We start from the raw sequence: 19,767 nt of genomic DNA, 5'->3' as shown, positions 1-19,767 counted from the left end.
ATGAACTTTGAAAGAGGCCCATAGGGCAAAGTAAAGAGAATAAGAAACTGCAAGTACCAAGAGGCATCAGTGTTGCAAGGTGAGGAAGATTGTTGAATTGTTTAAAGAGAGGTCGACGTGGTCATGCAGAGTTCTACGTGAAATCCTTGCAGTTTTCGAAAGACTTTGACAATGAAAAGACACCTAAGACAAAAAGTGGGGATAGGTTCCCACACGAAGAGAAAGACAGGCTTGAGCCCGCCAGAGGGAAGTCTGTGAAGAAATGTGTGATAAAGCGAAAAGGTGAATAGACAGGCTTGATCCCGGCAGTGGGAAGCCTGTGCAGAACTGTGAGAAAGTGAAAAGGTGCAGTAACAGGATTGAGCCTGGCAGTGGGAACCCTTGTCAGAACTGTGTGATAAAGCGAAAAGGTGAATAGACAGACTTGATCCCGGCAGTGGGAAGCCTGTGCAGAACTGTGAGAAAGTGAAAAGGTGAATAGGCAGGCTTGAGCATGGCAGAGGGAAGTCTGTGCAGAACTGTGAGAAAGTGAAAAGGTGCATTAACAGGCTTGAACCCGGCAGAGGGAAGCCTGTGCAGAACTGTGTGATAAACCAAAAAAGTTGAATAGACAGGCTTGAGCCCGGCAGTGGGAAGCATTGTCAGAACTATGTGAATAAGTGAAAAGGTAAATAGGCTTGAGTCCGGCAGAGGGAAGCCTGTGCAGAACTGTGATAAAGTGAGAAAGTGAATGTGAAAAGAGAGGCAGGTTCAAGCCTGGCGGAGGGAAGCCTGTGTTGAATTGTGGGAAAGTAAAGGTCAAAAGTAGAACTGTGTATTTATGACAAGGCGGAGGAAGGCTAAGGAAGTGATTGAACTGCAGGCTGGAAGCCCAAGCCTGAACGGTTGAATTGTACCAGTAAGACAAAGTGTGCACGACTGATAGAAATCTGCCATCCACCTATACTTCTTAAGAAACTCTCAATACCCTGTGGTTCTAAACATGGGGAAGGGAGTTGTTACCTAAGCCATTCTAAAAAAAAATTTGAGACACTATTTTCCATTTGTCATTTTAAGGGGGGCAAGGTTCGTTCTTTTTAGTACAGACCTTTTTAACTTGACTAGATTGGCTTGGACTTTTTTATTTATGTAATGGTCAAGACTACTCCCATTCTAAAGTTAGGGCCAGTTAGGAATCCTACCAACCAAAATAACAAAGGTTTTTGAGACTTGTATCTATTGTGTCTGTGTCTGCTATTGATACCACGCCCTCCGTGCATAGTCAACAGGAGGCCCGGCAATCCTTCCTGGAGTGGAGGCTCGATTTGAAGATTGCCACAATGGGGTTAGAGAAATAAAATAAATGTCCCTCTTCTATGATGCAGAAAGGCCTCTAAGCTCTACATTGTATTGTTGTATTGTATTGGGTTTTTTTTATAGCGCCTATACTCATTCAGAGCACTCAAGGAGGGTGGGGACAAGGGGAAAAACAAACAGTCGCTCAGAGCCCTTGAAATTCTGAGACGATAATAGTCTGCAGAGGCAGAGTAAGTGCGTAAAATACATGTAACAGTTGAGACACAGCAAATGGGCCTGACAGCGATTCTGCAGTTTTACCAGTGCAACGAACGGGAGAAGACAGGGGAGAACAAACGGAGGATCTTCAGGCACCTTGCATTTGGGTCGTGCATGTGCATAGTAGGTCACAGGAAGGGGAGATCCAAGTGAACTCAGTTGGCAGAGACTGGGGTAAGTGCAAATAGAACCACTCTCTAGGGGTATTCTAAGTGCAGTGAAGATGGGTGGAAGTAGGGCCCTGAGGCAAGTGCAAGAAGGACTGGCGGGGGTTCCGGGGACCGGTGCGACTCTGAGGTACACCAGGCGGACAGTCAACAAGCTGTAGGAAGAGGAGGGAGAGATGTTCTGGTTATGTTCTTTTGTTCCTGTTTATATACTGTAATCCTCCTACCCCATTCTCTGTTACTTTTTGGGTTCATAGACATAATTTCGAATACAAAATATTCGAAAGTCAAAAAGTCGAATAAAAAACGTCGAAAAAAAAATGTCAAATTTTTTTTTAATGACTTTTTTTTCGAAATGGGGGGGTTCCCCAACCCCCCTTTTTTTATTTTTACCTTTTTTTTCACAGAAACTAGAGCCCAAAAAAAAATATCGAAAAAAAAACAATTCGACATTTTTTTTTTCGACATTTTAGATTCGACATTTTTGACTTTCGAAATTATGTTTTCGAAATTATGACTGGACACCACTTTTTGGTGTGGGGGCTTACTATCTAGTAAGGCAGTCAGCCAAGCCTACATAGCCTAGCCTACATCTACATAGCCAAGCCTACATCTACATAGCCAAGCCTACATCTACATAGCCTAGCCTACATCGCCTAGCCTACATCTATATAGCCTAGCCTACATCTTCATAGCGTAGCCTACATCTACATAGCTTAGCCTACATCTACGTAGCTTAGCCTACATCTACATAGCCTAGCCTACATCTACATAGCCAAACTTACATCTCCATAGCCAAACTTACATCTACATAGCCAAGCCTACATCTACATAGCCAAGCTTACAGCTACATAGCCTAGCCTACATCTACATAGCCAAGCCTACATCTACATAGCCTAGCCTACATCTACATAGCCTAGCCTACATCTCCATAGCCAAGCCTACATCTACACAGCCTAGCCTACATCTATATAGCCCAGCCTACATCTGCATAGCTTAGCCTACATCTACGTGGTAGCCTACATCTACATAGCCTAGCCTACATCTCCATAGCCCAGCCTACATCTGCATAGCTTTGCCTACATCTACATACTCTAGCCTACATCTATATAGCATAGCCTACATCTCCATAGCCAAGCCTACATCTACATAGCCAAGCCTACATCTACATAACCAAGCCTCCACCCTATTTGAGACTCGTAGGGCTGGACACCTTGGGGAACTAGACGGGAAAACGCAAACACCCCTATGAGGGGGACCTCTCAGCGACTTCTCTGATCCAAAGGGCCTTTGCCTGGATGCTTCAGATGGCAACACTATTACCCTGCTGCAGGGGTGCACTTGGTCTTTGGGGTAATTAATTGGTGTAGCGTAGCTCATCTGGAAGGGATCAGGACCGGGTGATTATTACGCACATGTTTGCGCACCGGTTTGGTTCCACATGGCGACACGCACAAGGTCCCTTCAACTAAATATAAAATTAAATGGAATGGAATTGGAATGTACTGATCTGTCATGAATTAGAATTTAATTGAAATTGAATATAATTACAAAAAATAGGAGAGTCAAATATCAAGTTTTTATCTTTAATGCAGGACTGCCACTCCCCCACCCCCAACTTAAAAGCAGCAAAGTAAAAAAGGTCTTATTATTCCCAACTTGGTGAAACTCGGTGTTCTGCTCTTGGAAGGCTCAAGAGCTGAGTCGTCTCTGGCAGGATTGAAACGAGTGACTGCAGGAAGCACATGTGTCAGTTTCTAAAGCAGCTAAGCACGTGACTCGATAAGCTGAGTCAGGAGCAACCCCCATGGGATACTTTCAGAAGTGGACACTGTCACAAAAAAAGGTATTCTAATATACTCGTTAATTGTTTTATTGATTGTTTCACGCTGAGGTCAAGATCAAAGGAGTGACATGAGGTCAAGATCAAGAGATTGACGTATGGCGCTGTCAGAGACTCTTGTTTCACCCCCATGCCTCTTCTGCTTTCTTTTAAATGGGCAAGATGGCTTAATGGCCCAGCGTCCAAGTTAAGGGCTCAGGACAAGCAGGACACTGAGTGCATGCTTTCCGGGGCATGCTTTCCGGTGCATGCTTTCCGGTGCATGCACCAGCAGGCTTGGCCGCCTCCCGGCTCCAAGGGCCCATTAGCACCCACAAGAAAAGTAAAAAAAAATCTCAAGGGCAGATGGTTTGCACAAAACAAGATTGCTTTTAAGAAAGTAAAACCATTTAAGGAAATGTGAGTGTAATGGAAACATGAGTGAGTGTTCCAGAAGGAGGCGCTGTTCCATATCCATGGAGGAGGCCGGTGGCCTGAGCAAGTGATGCAGGGGAGTGATGGCCTTATCCTACTGCATTTGCAGAGCAAGTGGAGGGATACAGTCTCAGCAGAGGACAGTGACAGGCAGTGGCGCCCTTACCCTGACTCCCATCTTGAGAGGTGCATGGAGTCCTCGGTGGTCCACAGCATATGGAGTCCTCGGGACATCGTTTGTGGTCCTCCGGGTCACAGGAGGGCTATGATGAAGTGCGGTCTCTCTGCGCTCTCTCTCTCTCTCTCCTGCTCTCATGTCAGCTATGTCCCACTAATAGCCCACGCTACCGCTGTCTCACTAATAGCACATGCCACCGCTGTCTCACTAGTACCCCACGCCTCTGCTGTCTCACTAATACCCCACGCCATAGCTGTCTCACTAGTATCCCACTCCTCTGCTGTCTCACTAGTATCCCACGCCTCTGCTGTCTCACTAATACCCCACGCCACAGCTGTCTCACTAGTACCCCACGCCTCTGCTGTCTCACTAATACCCCATGCCACAGCTGTCTCACTAGTACCCCACGCCTCTGCTGTCTCACTAATAGCCCACGCCACCACTGTCTCACTAATAGCCCACGCCTCTGCTGTCTCACTAATACCCCACACCTCTGCTGTCTCACTAATACCCCATGCCACCACTGTCTCACTAATACCCCACGCCACCACTGTCTCACTAATACCCCACGCCTCTGCTGTCTCACTAGTACCCCACGCCTCTGCTGTCTCACTAATACCCCACGCCACAGCTGTCTCACTAGTACCCCACGCCTCTGCTGTCTCACTAATACCCCACGCTTCTGCTGTCTCACTAATACCCCACGCCACAGCTGTCTCACTAGTACCCCATGCCACAGCTGTCTCACTAGTACCCCACGCCACCACTGTCTCACTAATAGACCAAGCCCCTGCTGTCTCACTATTACCCCACGCCCCAGCTATTTCAATAATACCCCACGCCACCTCTGTCTCACTAATAGCCCATGCCTCTGCTGTCTCACTAACACCCCACACCACCGCTGTCTCACTAGTACCCCACGCCTCTGCTGTCTCACTAATACCCCACGCCACAGCTGTCTCATGAGTACCCCACGCCACTGCTGTCTCACTAATACCCCACGCCACCGCTGTCTCACTAATACCCCACGCCTCTGCTGTCTCACTAATACCCCACACCTCTGCTGTCTCACTAATACCCCACACCACCGCTGTCTCACTAATAGCCCACGCCACAGCTGTCTCATTAGTACCCCATGCCACTGCTGTCTCACTAGTACACCACGCCACAGATGTCTCACTAGTACCCCACGCCACCGCTGTCTCACTAATACCCCACGCCTCTGCTGTCTCACTAATACCCCACACCTCTGCTGTCTCACTAATACCCCACACCACCGCTGTCTCACTAATACCCCACACCTCTGCTGTCTCACTAATACCCCACACCACAGCTGTCTCACTAGTACCCCATGCATCTGCTGTCTCACTTATACCCCCACGCCACAGCTGTCTCACTAGTACCCCACACCACAGCTGTCTCACTAGTACCCCACGCCACTGCTGTCTCACTAATACCCCACACCACCGCTGTCTCACTAGTACCCCACACCACTGCTGTCTCACTAATAGCACATGCCACCACTGTCTCACTAGTACCCCACACCACTGCTGTCTCACTAATAGCCCACGCCACCGCTGTCTCACTAGTACCCCACGCCTCTGCTGTCTCACTAATACCCCACACCACAGCTGTCTCACTAGTACCCCACACCTCTGCTGTCTCACTAATACCCCACACCACAGCTGTCTCACTAGTACCCCATGCCTCTGCTGTCTCACTTATACCCCCACGCCACAGCTGTCTCACTAGTACCCCACACCACAGCTGTCTCACTAGTACCCCACGCCACTGCTGTCTCACTAATACCCCACACCACCGCTGTCTCACCAGTACCCTACGCCACCGCTGTCTCACTAATACCCCACACCACTGCTGTCTCACTAATAGCACATGCCACCACTGTCTCACTAGTACCCCACACCACTGCTGTCTCACTAATAGCACATGCCACCACTGTCTCACTAATACCCAATGCCACTGCTGTCTCACTAATATCCCACGCCACCGCTGTCTCACTAACAGCCCACGCCAGTCTGTCTCCTTAATACCCCACACCACTGCTGTCTCACTAATACCCAATGCCACCGCTGTCTCACTAATACCCCACGCCACCGCTGACTCACTAATACCCCATGCCACCGTTGTCTCACTAATACCCCATGCCTCAGCTGTCTCACTAATACCCCATGCCACCATTGTGTCACTAATACCCCACACCTCTGCTGTCTCGCTAATACCCCACGCCTCTGCTGTCTCACTAATACCCCACGCCACCGCTGTTTCACTAATACCCCACGCCACAGCTGTCTCACTAATACCCCACGCCTCTGCTTTCTCACTAATAGCCCACGCCACTCTGTCTCATTAATACCCCACACCACTGCTGTCTCACTAATAGCACATGCCACCGCTGTCTCACTGGTACCCCACGCCACCGCTGTCTCACTAATACCCAATGCCACCACTGTCTCACTAATACCCAATGCCACCACTGTCTCACTAATACCCCACGCCACCGCTGTCTCACTAATACCTCATGCCACCGCTGTCTCACTAATACCCCACGCCTCTGCTGTCTCATTAATACCCCACGCCACAGCTGTCTCACTATTACCCCACGCTTCTGCTGTCTCACTAATACCCCACGCCACCGCTGTCTCACTAATACCCCATGCCTCTGCTGTCTCATTAATACCCCATGCCACAGCTGTCTCACTACTACCCCACGCCACCGCTGTCTCACTAATACCCGACGCAACCACTGTCTCACTAATACCCCACGCCACCGCTGTTTTACTAATACTCCACGCCTCTGCTGTCTCACTAATAGCCCACGCCGCCCCTGTCTCACTAATACCCCACGCCACTGCTGTCTCACTAATAGCCCATGCCACTGCTCTCACTAATACCACACGCCACCGCTGTCTCACTAATAGCCCACGCCACCACTGTCTCACTAATACCCCACGCCACCGCTTTCTCACTAATTCCCCACGCCACCCATAATCAGGGGGTGGGCACTTTTGTTGTAGAAGCCTCGGGGTCCCTTATGGCCTCTCTACATGGCCATCGGTTTCCGACGCCCATTGGTTGTCGTTGGCGCTGCCGAATGGGTCCCCCCCCACCCCTGTGAATGCCACCCGGTAGGAGCCTGGCTCATGCAGTGACCACTCTAAGCTTCTCCCAGTGGACGGGCACTCTCCAGCAAGCAGATCATTAGAGTAGTACCCCCCACAGGGCAGGACCCTGCAGCCACCACTGCTGCCAGAGTCAGGCTGGGTTTCTTTGGAGTGGGCCTTCCTAGTGCTTGTCGCTTTTTGCGTAGTTTGCACAGAAGCCCTTCTTTGGCACGGAACCCTGTGCCTATTCTTTGCTCGGACCAAAGTATGGCTGTGTTGCGTGACGTCCTGTTTTTCACCATCAGTGCCAGAAATTGACAAAACCTACTGGGGGAGCCCCCTCCTTTTGCACTCGGGTGGGGGAGGCGAATTGTAAATGTTGCGGGCAGGCTGCGAGCCTGAGTTAGGTGGTAAATAAGGTGGGTGCCCTGAATATAGGATGCTGGCTGGTTTGCATAAAAATAAAGTGATTTTTTGGAACAAAAGAATAACCACCAATTTATCAAACCTGTCTGTGATAGTAATTCAAATGTGCACTCCTTCAGAGCATGCAATGTACACTGGTATGACGCCCATTTCCTCTGTCAGAATAGTCACCCTCAGGCGCGCAACGCCATTGAGCTAAATGGGCTTCAGCCCTCCCCCCTCCTACCCCCCATCCCATGAGAACTGAGGGGCGGAGCTACCACACATAGCTTTTTGTTAGAGAGGGGAGAGAAGCCTTTCCTCAAACTGGCGGCTTTAAAGTTTTCCTGTGTTTGTGCACAATATTTGCACAAACGCAGCAAAACTTCAAAGCTGCTAGTTTCCATTCTATACATTTTGTATATAGCACCTCATACCCAAAGGCCTCAGGGCGCTCAAGAAAGGCTTCCTTCACCTCTCTGACTAACACAAATCAAATGCACACATCATCCCCCCTCCCCACGGATGCAAGCGATCATATGACCACATTATGTGTTCTTTTGCATCTGTGGGGAAGGGACTGCTGTGCACACTTGCTTTTTGTTAGGCAGTGAGGCGAGGGAAGCATTTTCTGAAACTAGCAGTGTTAAATGGTGTTAGCTCATTATGTATGTGTGTAATTGTGGAAGGAGTGTGTGTGATGTATGGGAATGAGTGTATGGGGCTGGGCGTGCATGTAAATGAGCGAGTGTATACTTATATGTGTTCTTTTATAGCACACTTAATACCTGAGACCAGTTCCTAAGCGCGACACCGGGATCCGACCCTGGGTTGCTATGCGTTGTCTTGCTTCCAAGACGAACGCATTGCCCCTGAGCTATCCTCCCGGCCTAGGGTGAATGGGATGTTTAAATGAGTGGCTGTGTAATTGTGCGTGTGCGCACACTTAGTGTAATGCTGGGCCTCTAGCATTTGATGCTTGGGCTCCACTCCGGACAACCCTTGGGCTAGAACAGAGGGGGGGGGGGTTGGAGCCTCCAAATCCCCCCTACCCACTTTCTGAAGTAGACCCTCCCATCACCAGTTAGTCCACCTCGAAATGTAGGTTGTGTTGAGCCCTAGTGGCCTTGACAGTAAAATGTGTGGAAAGCATGAGACCGACAGCTTTGGACGGTTTCATGTATTGAGTTTGGGCTGCAGTGGGGAGCAAAGGACGACTTCCAGGTGCAGTTTGTGAAGTGATTGCATAGGGCCGCTCGTATTGAGACTCCAAACGCTCTGCATTTAGGAGACTCCTGGGTGTCAGGGGCAAGAGCTTCCTCACTTTGGAGAGGGCAGAGGAAGTTTACGCCTCAGGTCTACAGGGAACTGCGCTCCGTCTTCTTCAGCCTGGTTTGAAAGACTAGTTAAAAGAAGTGACTAGAACAATACACCACATGCCTAGTGCATTATAGTCCTCCAATGCAGCCTTGGCATCGTTTGCCACCTCGCCATGCCCACACACCTATTGATGCACACATCCTACACGGACAGGCACTGCATGTCCTGGATTTCAGTGTGGCACTGTGCGGTGACGTGCAAGCCTCGCACCTGAATGACAATTGGCTACTATAGCCATTGTGCCCGCTGCCGTGTCTGTGACCCTGGCACTTAGGCTCCAAGGACCAAAGTAAGATCCCCCCACCGCCGTGTCCGGGCTACCCCCTGCCTTCTAGGCCTGCAATCCGCATCGAGGCAGTAGTATTATATGGATTGGGCTCAGGGTCTTGAACTCTGACCCTTAGGGATTGGACCCCTTCCCCTCGGACTGTTGACTTGCACACAGTGTAAAACACAGCTGCCGTGAGGGCCAGTGCCGCGTCCGTCGCCAGTGGGTGTTGAAAGGGGGAGGCCCGCGCTTTGAAGTGAGGTTCTCCTCAGGGTGCCATGCAAATGTTTCAGTGCGCCACCCAGCGCGCGGCGGCTCCCAGGTAAAGTGCGGCCGGCAGTTCAGCTCGCGCTCCGCAGGCCCCCAAGCGACGGCCATCAGCGGCACCGGATAAAAACAGCAGAGCCACCCGGAAAGAGAAAGATGCTGCCCAGCTCTGCCGGGGGCCCCAGATAACGAACAGGCCAGGGTCCGAGGAAGCGCAGGGTCGTACAAAGTCACCATTGCACCGTCTTCGAGGCGCTGTGTGCGCCCTAATGTATTCGGAGCCCTGCTCAACAAGCAAACACAGTAGAAGAAAGCAAAACAAGAAACGCATAAGTAGAAATGCCGCAGAAATGTAAAACCAGAGAATAATACAATTAAATATCTAAAAAGGTTACATTTTCAGTTGCTTGGGAATGGATGTAGATAGAGGGTGGGTGCAAGACGCAAATGCACCGGAAGTGCATTCCAGATCTGGGGAGCAATACACGATGCCCACGGGCTGATGCGCGCTTTATAAATGTTAATAAATAATAGCGCCTCATTAGCAGTAACCACTTTCTTCACTAGTGTCTAGCAACAGAGGGATTCACTTTGAAATAGAAAAGGGATTGTTCAGTCGAATCGCCGCAACAGCAGTATACAGGAAACAAAGGTAAACCAATGAAGAGAATATTGTGACATCATGGCGTTACGTTTTGTAGTCGCCCACCACCAGGCGAGCAGCAGCCTGCAATGCTGAACGCAGAGACCCAAGTCATCTAAGGGAAAGGGGCCCTTGCCAAATGACCGGCACACAGTGGTCTGGCACAAACGTTCAGGGGCAAACAATGTGGCTTAGGACTAGGGCTTCCAGTACCGATGAAACATATCCGAGCTGGTGAAAGGTTTGATGGGACCTAATAGAGCGCTTTGTTACATTGTCGCCATCTGTGTCTGAAGGTGCATTTCCTACTCCGCTCATTTGCTCCGTAGTCTGCTCTCTGGCAGGATGGGGCTTGCACTCAGATTGAGGATATGCGTTGCGGTCATAGTGATGCTTCCAACTGGCTCTGCGTCTCTCTCGCTACTGGTACATTGTGCTGCGCTAGGCTTTGGCATGAGTAGTGCACCCAGTGACCGGTGCAGTACGGATGAGTGCTTTAGTATTTTGTATTGTCTGGGTCCAGCAGTTACTGCAGGTATCCCTGCAGAGCAGACCCCTTTCAGAGGGACGAAGGATGTGATTTGGGGGAGAAAGGAAGTCTGCTCCCATCACAAAAATCAAGGGAGACCTGCGCTTTAATCAAGAGTCAGAGAGGGCTCAGTTAACCAGAGAGACACTTTGATCTAGTTTAGTTTGGTTTAGTTTTTTTATTTATAAAGTGCGTCCGAACCCTCAGGTAGCTGGGCGCATAATCATGTGCACAGCAGAGTTACATATCGTTACACAAACACCTTAATACACCAGTCAAAGCATACATTAGTCCAGGCTCTGAGTAGTTACATACAAGAATAAAGTATACAGAGAACAGGGTACAATAGTTACAGTGGAGAGTGAGGACCGGGTTACAGGGTGGTCCTGAATCGGATAAAGCCAGGGTGAACATTACTACATGGTGGCGAATGGCGGCTGGCCGAACGTGTCATTGAGAGATTGGATGTTTAGGCTAGTAACCATGATTTCACCATGGCTCTGAATGGCCAGAATGCGGCTTCCGATCTAATTGCAAGAGACAGGGAAATGGGTGGGACTTGGGTACATGTTGTCACACCTTGTCTGTCCTGTTGCAGAGCACTCTGGTCCTGACCTCATGCATAACAGAAGATTGTTGGTGGGTGGGATTGGTTCATTAAGGTGGCCTTAGCCTGCACCAATCACTGGGACCCATTTGACTTTAAAAGAGGGCTGAACCCCTCACTTAGCAGATCATCAGACGACTTTGAAAAGGAGTTAGAAGAAGTACTCATTTGGACCTGAGCTGAAGGTACAGTCTACCTTACATCTTCCACCAGTGAAGAAGGCTTGGAGTTCCAAGAAGGAAGCAAGATCCCTCTCCTAATCATCTCCCAGGGAACAGAGGGAGATACTAGTCTCAGAGGACCCGTCCAGCTGCCAAGCCAGCACAAAGCGTGCCCTGCTAGGTTCTACCTGGAAGCTTCCTAGGTGGAAAGTGCCAGAGAGTCTCAGGACAAAGAATAAGGTTGTTGCCTGCAAACACTCTCCTGAGCTTTGGGCCGTCTACCTTGAAAGGACGACACAAACCCTGCAAAGAAGCTTGGAGGAGTGCCACACAAGCATCATCCAGCGTCCATCTTTTAAGGACATTTTCGAGACAGTTGAGTCCTCGAACCGCAGCCGGCTGCACCGCTGACAGTTGTCACTCCACAGTCACCAGAGATGCCTGAGATGCCTTGACCAGCATTCCAGATCCGCCAACCAGCACAGAGACGACTATTCTTGGTCCTGAGCTGCTGCACCGGCCAGCATGCAGACGTCCATCCAGCCTCACTTGCCGAACTTCCTGCGGCCTGATACTTGCCGCTGTCTCCTGCCAATAACTCTGACTAAAAGGCTGTGAAGCGCCCTGCAACCATCTTGACGCTGTCAAGCACCAAGAACTTCTTCAGCACCAGGTACATTATGGTCCTGCCCACCTGGTCCTTCTCTGAAGTCCCCTAGAGACAGTTACAACCCTTTGCCCCCTTGGTGCTGGAACCAAATAACTTTGAACAGTAAGACTAATTACTTTACCAACTACCCTCCTGTAAGTATCCAGAGTGCATCCCTTTCCTTTGTGAAACTGTCTGTCCTCTGTGTTCCTTTGCAGGGTGGGTCGTATTTGTAGTGTTGCTAGAACTGATGTAGTAATAATAAAGTAGATATTTGTATACAACCTTGACTGAACAGTCCCTTTTATCATTGGGTAATAATGGTTGTTTCACTGTGTTGCAACTAACCAGTGATCCACGACCTTGCGGAGATAAGCCTGCCGTTCTGCCCATGTTACCAAAATTGGACAAGGAGGTCTTAGAATTCACCTGTATTCCAATCGGTTCGGATCCCTTCTGGTGTACTAGAGGTGTGGGGTTGATTGATGGTTTAGAATCCGATATTCATCCCTGGACCACTGGTATTGTGGAATACTGGAAGTTGATTCGTCACAATGGGGGATGCCTACATGGCTGACCTCCCCAGTCTGTATCACCCACAAACAACTTAGAGATTTCTGTATTGACACACAGATAACGGGTACTTCCGACCTGCATCCATCAACACCAAAGGTTTCTGCAACTGCCTTCCACGTGGTCACATAATGCCTTTCTGTTGCCCATAATCAGCAGGCACAGCCAGCCAATCACAGCCCTATCCCTGCCTCTTCAGTTTCTTCAGCCCCAAACCCATCTAACTGGCCAGCATGTCATGCGATCTCTTTGTGGATGTGCAACTCCTGCACACAATTACTATGGGCTTTTGTCCTGGTCTGTGAAACCCTAGGGAAGAAGGAGCACGGCCTACTAGGCATTGTCCTTACCAAGCCCAGTGGGTTTCATTTTAGCAATATTGGAAAGATGTAAGTGGGGGGCGGGGGGGTCCACTCTCGTGGATTTGTCCTGATGTTCTGAATGGTGCTTTTAGACCTCATCTATTGGCACGTTAAACTCCTCCACTCTTCTCAAGCATCGTTCCGATGGAATGAGGAAGGAGATTGGAGGACCTGAAATGAGGTTTTCCTGAAGACTGGTGGGACCTTACGATGGATGGCATGCCCAAAGGCATTATGCAACTGATCCATTGTCCTTTACACAACAACTAAACGTGGTCTCGATTTTCACTCTTACTTGCGTGGTAATATTACACCCGGGCACTAGCACAGCTAGGGTGGCCAACTGTCCCGTATTTTGCGGGATTGTCCCGTATTTAGGGACACTGTCCCACCGTTTGCAGAGTGGCTGTGCAGGACGCAGGTTGTCCCGACTAGCTTTGTTCCCTGCCAGCACAGCCACGCTGCAAACTGATGTGGGCGTCTACACACCACAGCGCTGCCGGCCTGCTGCTTTGTTTCTCTGGGCAGCTCCGTGGCCCCGGCTCCTTTTGAGCCTGCAGGTCGAGCTGCTAAAGCTCTGAAACCCGGCTTCATTCAAATGCTAATGCTTTGTTCCTGGGGTCCTGATGGTCATGTTTGCAGTTAAAAAACGTGACCATCTCCTCCCAAGGACAAACCATATGCATTGCAATTAAGCCAGGTGTTAAGAGCCATTAACAAATTTAAATTACAAATGGGGCGGGCCAAACGTGAATGATGATGTGACATCATCACCGTCTTGTGGGCAATTTTCCCGCAAAAGGATATCAAAAAGTTGGCCACCCTAAGCACAGCATTGCCACATTATAAGATTGAGTATACATTTTGAATGGATGAGAAAAGGAAGGAGCAATGGTGGTTAAACTGTGTAATTGAGACACAGACGTAGACTTTCTGATGGCCAAGGCACCATAACGTGATTGTCGGCCGACTGTACGTCATCCGAAGGGCAGAAGATTGGATTACCCGTATTCAGGGATCCCAGCAAAAAAAGCATGGAAGGACATGGCCAGCAACTTTTTCAAAATACTGGGGACAACATACTTATTGGAGGGATAGTTAGTCTCTTTTGAAGGGACATTTAGTAATCAGTAGGATACTATAGACGTAGAAGTTACAATTGAGCTACTCAAAGATTTTCTGTCTGTTTTGGGTGATATAAGATTAGAGGGCCTCATGCAGAATTTGCTCGCCCACAGACTTTTGTTGTAAATCAAAGCAACTTTCTAAACCTATTGCCAGAAGCCCATAGAAATAGAATGCAATCAAGGATGGGCGTTATAAGGTGTCAAGAAAACAAATGTGGAAAATGGGAGGAGGAGTGGGGAGGCAGCTATTTGGGAGCATCTGATTTCTGGTTATTTTTGTTTTAAAATTGCTAATCAGGCAATTTTTCACATATTGGTCAAAAGAAATAGTCTGTTGGGTCCAGGTCATCAATTTTGAGGAATCGGCAAGCAAGATAACCTTAACCTGGATTATGATAGCAGCAGTTCATGAGTTTTTGTTCCGGGCGGCTTTGGTGAAGTGGTGGCAGCTGCCAACAGATCCGTTACTGCAGCGAATTGGATTCTGGGACCGGGTGTCGGAGTGAAGGTAGATTGCGCATCAGTGCTGTTAATTCTGCTGTGCATCCTCGCTCTCTGAGTGATGAAGAATACTGAAGATCAGAGGGGCTGGTAGCTGCAGCATGTGTGAGCCTCCAAGAAGGAGAGTGAGGCGTGTTCCTTTGTTGTTGTGGGTGATCGTGGTCCAGACAATTGGACATTCATGCCGGCAGGGTATCCTTGTGGAAGCCCCAACAGAGGTACCTTGAAGGACTCTCCTTGTGCTCCATCACGCAGGCGATTAACGCACATGTTATTCTTTCCAGATGCACATAATATGGCCTGGGCTGTTTATGTACTTTATGATATTGAATTCTTGCATCTGAGGTCATAAATTGCATTTTTGGCGGGAAACTGTGCCACGCCTTCCCTTTAATCTCATACACCCTGAAAGTAGTAGCCATTCAAGCATTCCTGATCGCACACCTCGTCTAGTACAGCAGTATTTTTCTCGCTCTTAGTGCAGACCCATCACAAAGACTTCAGAGAGTCCAAAATTCCATGACGGAATGCTTAGTTTGATTTGTTGGCTAGAAAAGGTCCCGTTTTGGGAAGAAAGCTCAGGGGCAACGCGCTAGCCTTGGAAGCAAGACGACGCGGAGCAACACCAGTTCGATCTCCGGCTCTGCGCGTTATAAATAACCAATTACAATTTGCATTTGTTGGCATTCCTCATAGGCCAAAAAGGATAAACCGGTTCCTTGGTATACACATTTGTCAAAGATGCTTAAAAATCACAGACCTGTTTGCCCTTATTAGGACGTTTCTCCAGTAAAAGGCAAACCTCTTCCCCAGAAGGAATATCGCAGATCGATAGACCCCGCTCCCAAAGACGTCCATGTTTTTGCTCTGAGCCGGTGGGGTTGGTTGTTTACTTGGCACCATTGGAGGGGTCAGAGGATGTGATTGGAGGGCAATGGAGAAGTGGGAGGGTTTACATTTTTCTGCAAATGAAAGACCAGTGTGTTTCGTTATGAATGATAGTGTGCAAAATATAATGCAACATACTGGACAGGTTAGCAAGTTAATGACTAATATCTAATGTTTCATTCATTCACATCAATGTAAGCCAAAATACATTTCAGAGTATACTCCCTCAGTGTCTTCTTCAGACAGGGGTCTAAAACTACATTTATAATCCTGTAATATATGGCAGCCTGTAAATAAGGTTCTTATTACAGGTTAGTTGTGACATCAAACCTGACCTGTAATAAGTAAATTACATCACAACTGCTCTGTAATCAGTTATTACGCTTTGTTTGTGACATCACAATCATATATAAACCTAATAATTACAAATACAAATACAATGCCTGCTAGTTGAGCTAGCAGAAAGCAGAATTCCTGCTGTCAGCCGTGACAAGCTTTTGAAAATCTTTGCTTGTAAAATCGTTTTCCGAGAGACTTTGCAGCGATTCATTGACAAGGAACCGTTTATTGTAGAATCTATATTTGTGTACAGCAGCAGTGTAATATATCTGAGTAAGAATCAGCATGTTATTACTTATTTTGAAGCACAAAATGAATATGTTTTTTCGATGCATTTTATTAAGCTGATTAGAATATTTTTCTGCAACAAGTTAGGAGCTGCATGTTGCTTTTTTGTCTAATCCAAGATGATTCTACATGGATTATATGGTTCAGCAAATGGAAGATCTTACATTAGATTAAGCAAGAGGCCAGGTATTAAACAGGATGACAGCGTGTGGCAAAGGCATTGCTGGGAGGAAAGGGGGGCATGCGGGGGGCTCTAGCCCCAGGTCTTTTAGTTGTAACCCCGGATAGAAGGTCATGGGCTACAACGATAAGGCTAGCTGGTCCCGACAGTCCCGACATTAGCGTAGGCCTGGATCTTTTCCAGACCCAGCAACACCCCTGGCGTGTGGCCATGTATTATAAGGAACAAAATCCCCCTACCATACTTAAAAAGGATATTGCAAGTCACCTTGGCGTTCCCTGACCATAAAGGAACACAGGCTTCCTTCTGGTTCCTCATGGGCACGGAACTCCTTTCTGACTTTCAATATCCTTATAATCAGCGCTGGTCGATGGGCCGGCTCTTTCCAGGTCCGGGATCCGGCATCAGATGTCTCCCCGGATCTCAGGGCCCCGGCCAGCCTCAGCCCTGACCAGGCTAAGGGAAGCTGGGGGCTCAGTGATGTAATCTGCTCTGTGCTCCTTTCCCCAGCCGTCATTCGCACATCTGCAGGTCTTATTTGCTTAGCCTGTTTTCTTTCTCATGACCTAAAAGGGACACCACGGGAATCAATGGGCCGTGAATATATCTGGGGGTCGGGGGTGGAGGGGGCATCACTGTTGAAAGCAGGCTTTCTACATGCCGTGGACACTGTTGTTTTCCAAATATGCATTTTACACTTCCAAGTAATTTTCCAACTTAAAATATCCGCTTGAATTCACTAGTTTTCTTTGAAATGTTGTTTTTTGTCCGACTACCACACATACTCTGTAATTTGTGCGCACCTTTGTGGTTTATCACAGGTTATATTTATAAAGATGTTAGATGCTTGTCAAAATGGTAATCACAGACAAATGCTTCTGTTTTGCTGACAGCAGTTATTAGGACATTAAACTGTGGGTTCATAGGTTTCAACTTTTTATTTTCACTACATGGGCAAAAATACCCCCACCTCCGCCCTGAATAGAAGCAAGCCACCAGCCCACTCCATCCCCTGGCCAAACACATGTTATAGCACTTGTGTTTTTTATAAGGAATTGCAAAAATGTATACGATTAACAACCAGTTTTGAATATATAACATCTCAGCAGCTGTCTCTCAACCTGCTGAGCTACCCTGGTAGCCTTCTACTGTAGAGCGTGTCTATGGATCGCTTAATGTACTAAATATCACTGCATTACCAACTGTATTTTGGGTGCACCACTGCCATGGATGTGATTTAAAGTGGAATGAATGTACAGTGTTTAGTTTGGAAAGAAACAGCATGAAAGAAATTGCACCATTTAAAAAAATATTATTTTGAACATTTCCTTTGAGTAGAGCCCAACTACCAGCTCCGCCACCTCGGAACTCCGCCCCCACCACAGCCCCTGTTTGAACCCCTTTTAAATTTGTTCCATTTCCATCACTGCTTATAATGTACTGTGGGGGTATTTTGTCCCATATATTATTGCATGCTGGGAAATTAAAAAGGTGCAAAAGCGTGCACCTACAAATGAGCAGCGTCTACATGGCCTGCACTTTAAATGATGCTAGAAGGTAGAGGTCCCAAGATGATAAAAAGCAGTTCTGTGCATTTTGAAAAACATGTGTTCGCACTGCCTCCTACTTGTATTACACTTCGGCCTCACTCTGCTAGCGCCAAGAAGCCATCACAATGGCTCTGGATGTCCATAACATACGTGTATGGAGCAGAAAATGAAGGAGTTTGAGCATGAAGGAAGGTGGCTGGACTTGTGTTTTGTGGTCACATTTACGACCCCCATCAGCGCTCCAGTGTGCGTGTGGGTGGCAGACCAGAGGGTTGCCCGCCTGGCATCTGCTCGCATTCCGAAACACCCACAGGCCTGGTAAATGAGGGGTTATGCAAATATAAGTAGTGAATCAGAAAGGTGTTCAGCAAACGTGGGGCAGGCAGAGAACGCACTGGAAGCTGTTACCCAAAAAAACTGCCATGTGGTCGAGCTAATCCCAGCACTCATTTGAATAAACCCGAGAAACACGTACTCCGCCTCTTCCAGTCACCATTGGCCACGGCCGGTCTTTCACGCACGCACCGCACACTGATTTGCATTTAACGGTATGCATCCCCCCTGCCCTGCGTACCCCACTCTGGAACTGCGCCCTCTCAAAGCCCGTCAGTCACAGAAGCACGGGGGGGGGGGGGGGGGCTGGACCCACGTCACTCAGGGCCGTGCCCCATGAAATAACCCCCCCCCCTTCTTTTCTTAATGGAGATCCTTGTGCAAAGCGTTTATATTGTCAAGTGTTTCCAGGGCCTGCCAGCTGTTTTCCTAGAAAAGCTACTGTAACCTTATTCTCGCCTCCTGTTTCTTCCACCCCCTCTACCCCCCCACAGAACGCTGGTGGACGCGGCGGTGATAGCAAAGGACACGGTTGTGTGCTGCTTCACGAAGGAAAACACGGACTGGTGCCTGGCTGTCTGGAGAGGCTGGGGCGCCAGGGACTTTGACGTCTTCTACCAGGGCTACGAGGAGCTGGGCCGCCTGGAAACTCGCAGGAGAAGGTAGCTCACAGACTGACGCCCTTCTGTCACCCCCTGAGAAAGGATTAGAAAAAAAAGAAGGTTGCTGCTAAAAAAAAAAAAGACCTTCCCTGGGTCTTGCTGAATGTTATCTACTGTGTAGTGTTATTTTAATGTTAACCCACACTCCTGCCATCATTCCAGTCTCCTCCCATGAACATTTCCCCGAGTCTTGGAGCATTAAGAGAAGAAATCGACGTGGATGAGAACTTGTCACCCTCAAGAGCCAACAGGCGCCTTCTTGGCCACAGAGGACATGGCGGCCATTTTGTGTATGCGAGAGCTGCTGGACTGCACTACAAGAGAAGCAATATGGGGAGAGACCGATTTCCCAGCCAGTGCCCTCCCTCACAGACGGTTGTCGTTTGATCAGTGCAATATGGGAGGACGTTGGGGAACCTGTGTGGGGGTGCAGGGTCGGGGTGGTAGGGGCAGTGATGGAGGTCTCTGTAAAATAAACTTGGGCAGGCCTCGCTTTTAGCTCAGTTTACGCCTGGGTTTCTTTACTCCGTATCTCATTCTTGTGTATTCTTCATGCGACAGATTGAATGTCACTCACCGTACATATATGTTGGGTATTACACATCTGTTCACTATGAAGTGTTTGCCATCCTCAAGAAGTCAAGAGTCGGATTAACTGGTACAGAATGTAAAGGGTTTGCTGTTCAGTCGCTGTTAGTGGTTGGGCCCAGGGACCCCTGTGTGTGCGCATTGAACTTGTGAAGGCTGTGCGCACTAGGGAAAGGATACCACTTAGG

General features: G+C 48.5%; 1 protein-coding gene across 3 annotated transcripts in view; it reads left to right on the top strand.

The window, feature by feature from the left end:
- The window catches only part of LRRK1 (leucine rich repeat kinase 1), a 1,071,210-nt gene extending 1,051,716 nt beyond the window's left edge, over positions 1–19,494 (top strand). For all 3 annotated transcript variants that reach the window (XM_069625026.1, XM_069625024.1, XM_069625025.1), the window contains one exon: positions 18,824–19,494. In XM_069625026.1, coding sequence (XP_069481127.1) covers positions 18,824–18,937 — 114 coding nt within the window. In that variant the 3' untranslated portion in view covers positions 18,938–19,494. The remainder of the gene's footprint in view (positions 1–18,823) is intronic.
- Positions 19,495–19,767: the final 273 nt, after the last annotated feature.

This window comes from Ambystoma mexicanum, chromosome 11 (genome assembly GCF_040938575.1).
Source record: "Ambystoma mexicanum isolate Mex_15411 chromosome 11, UKY_AmexF1_1, whole genome shotgun sequence".
Classification (NCBI taxonomy): Eukaryota; Metazoa; Chordata; class Amphibia; order Caudata; family Ambystomatidae; genus Ambystoma; species Ambystoma mexicanum.
This window is presented reverse-complemented; position numbering and strand designations above follow the sequence as displayed.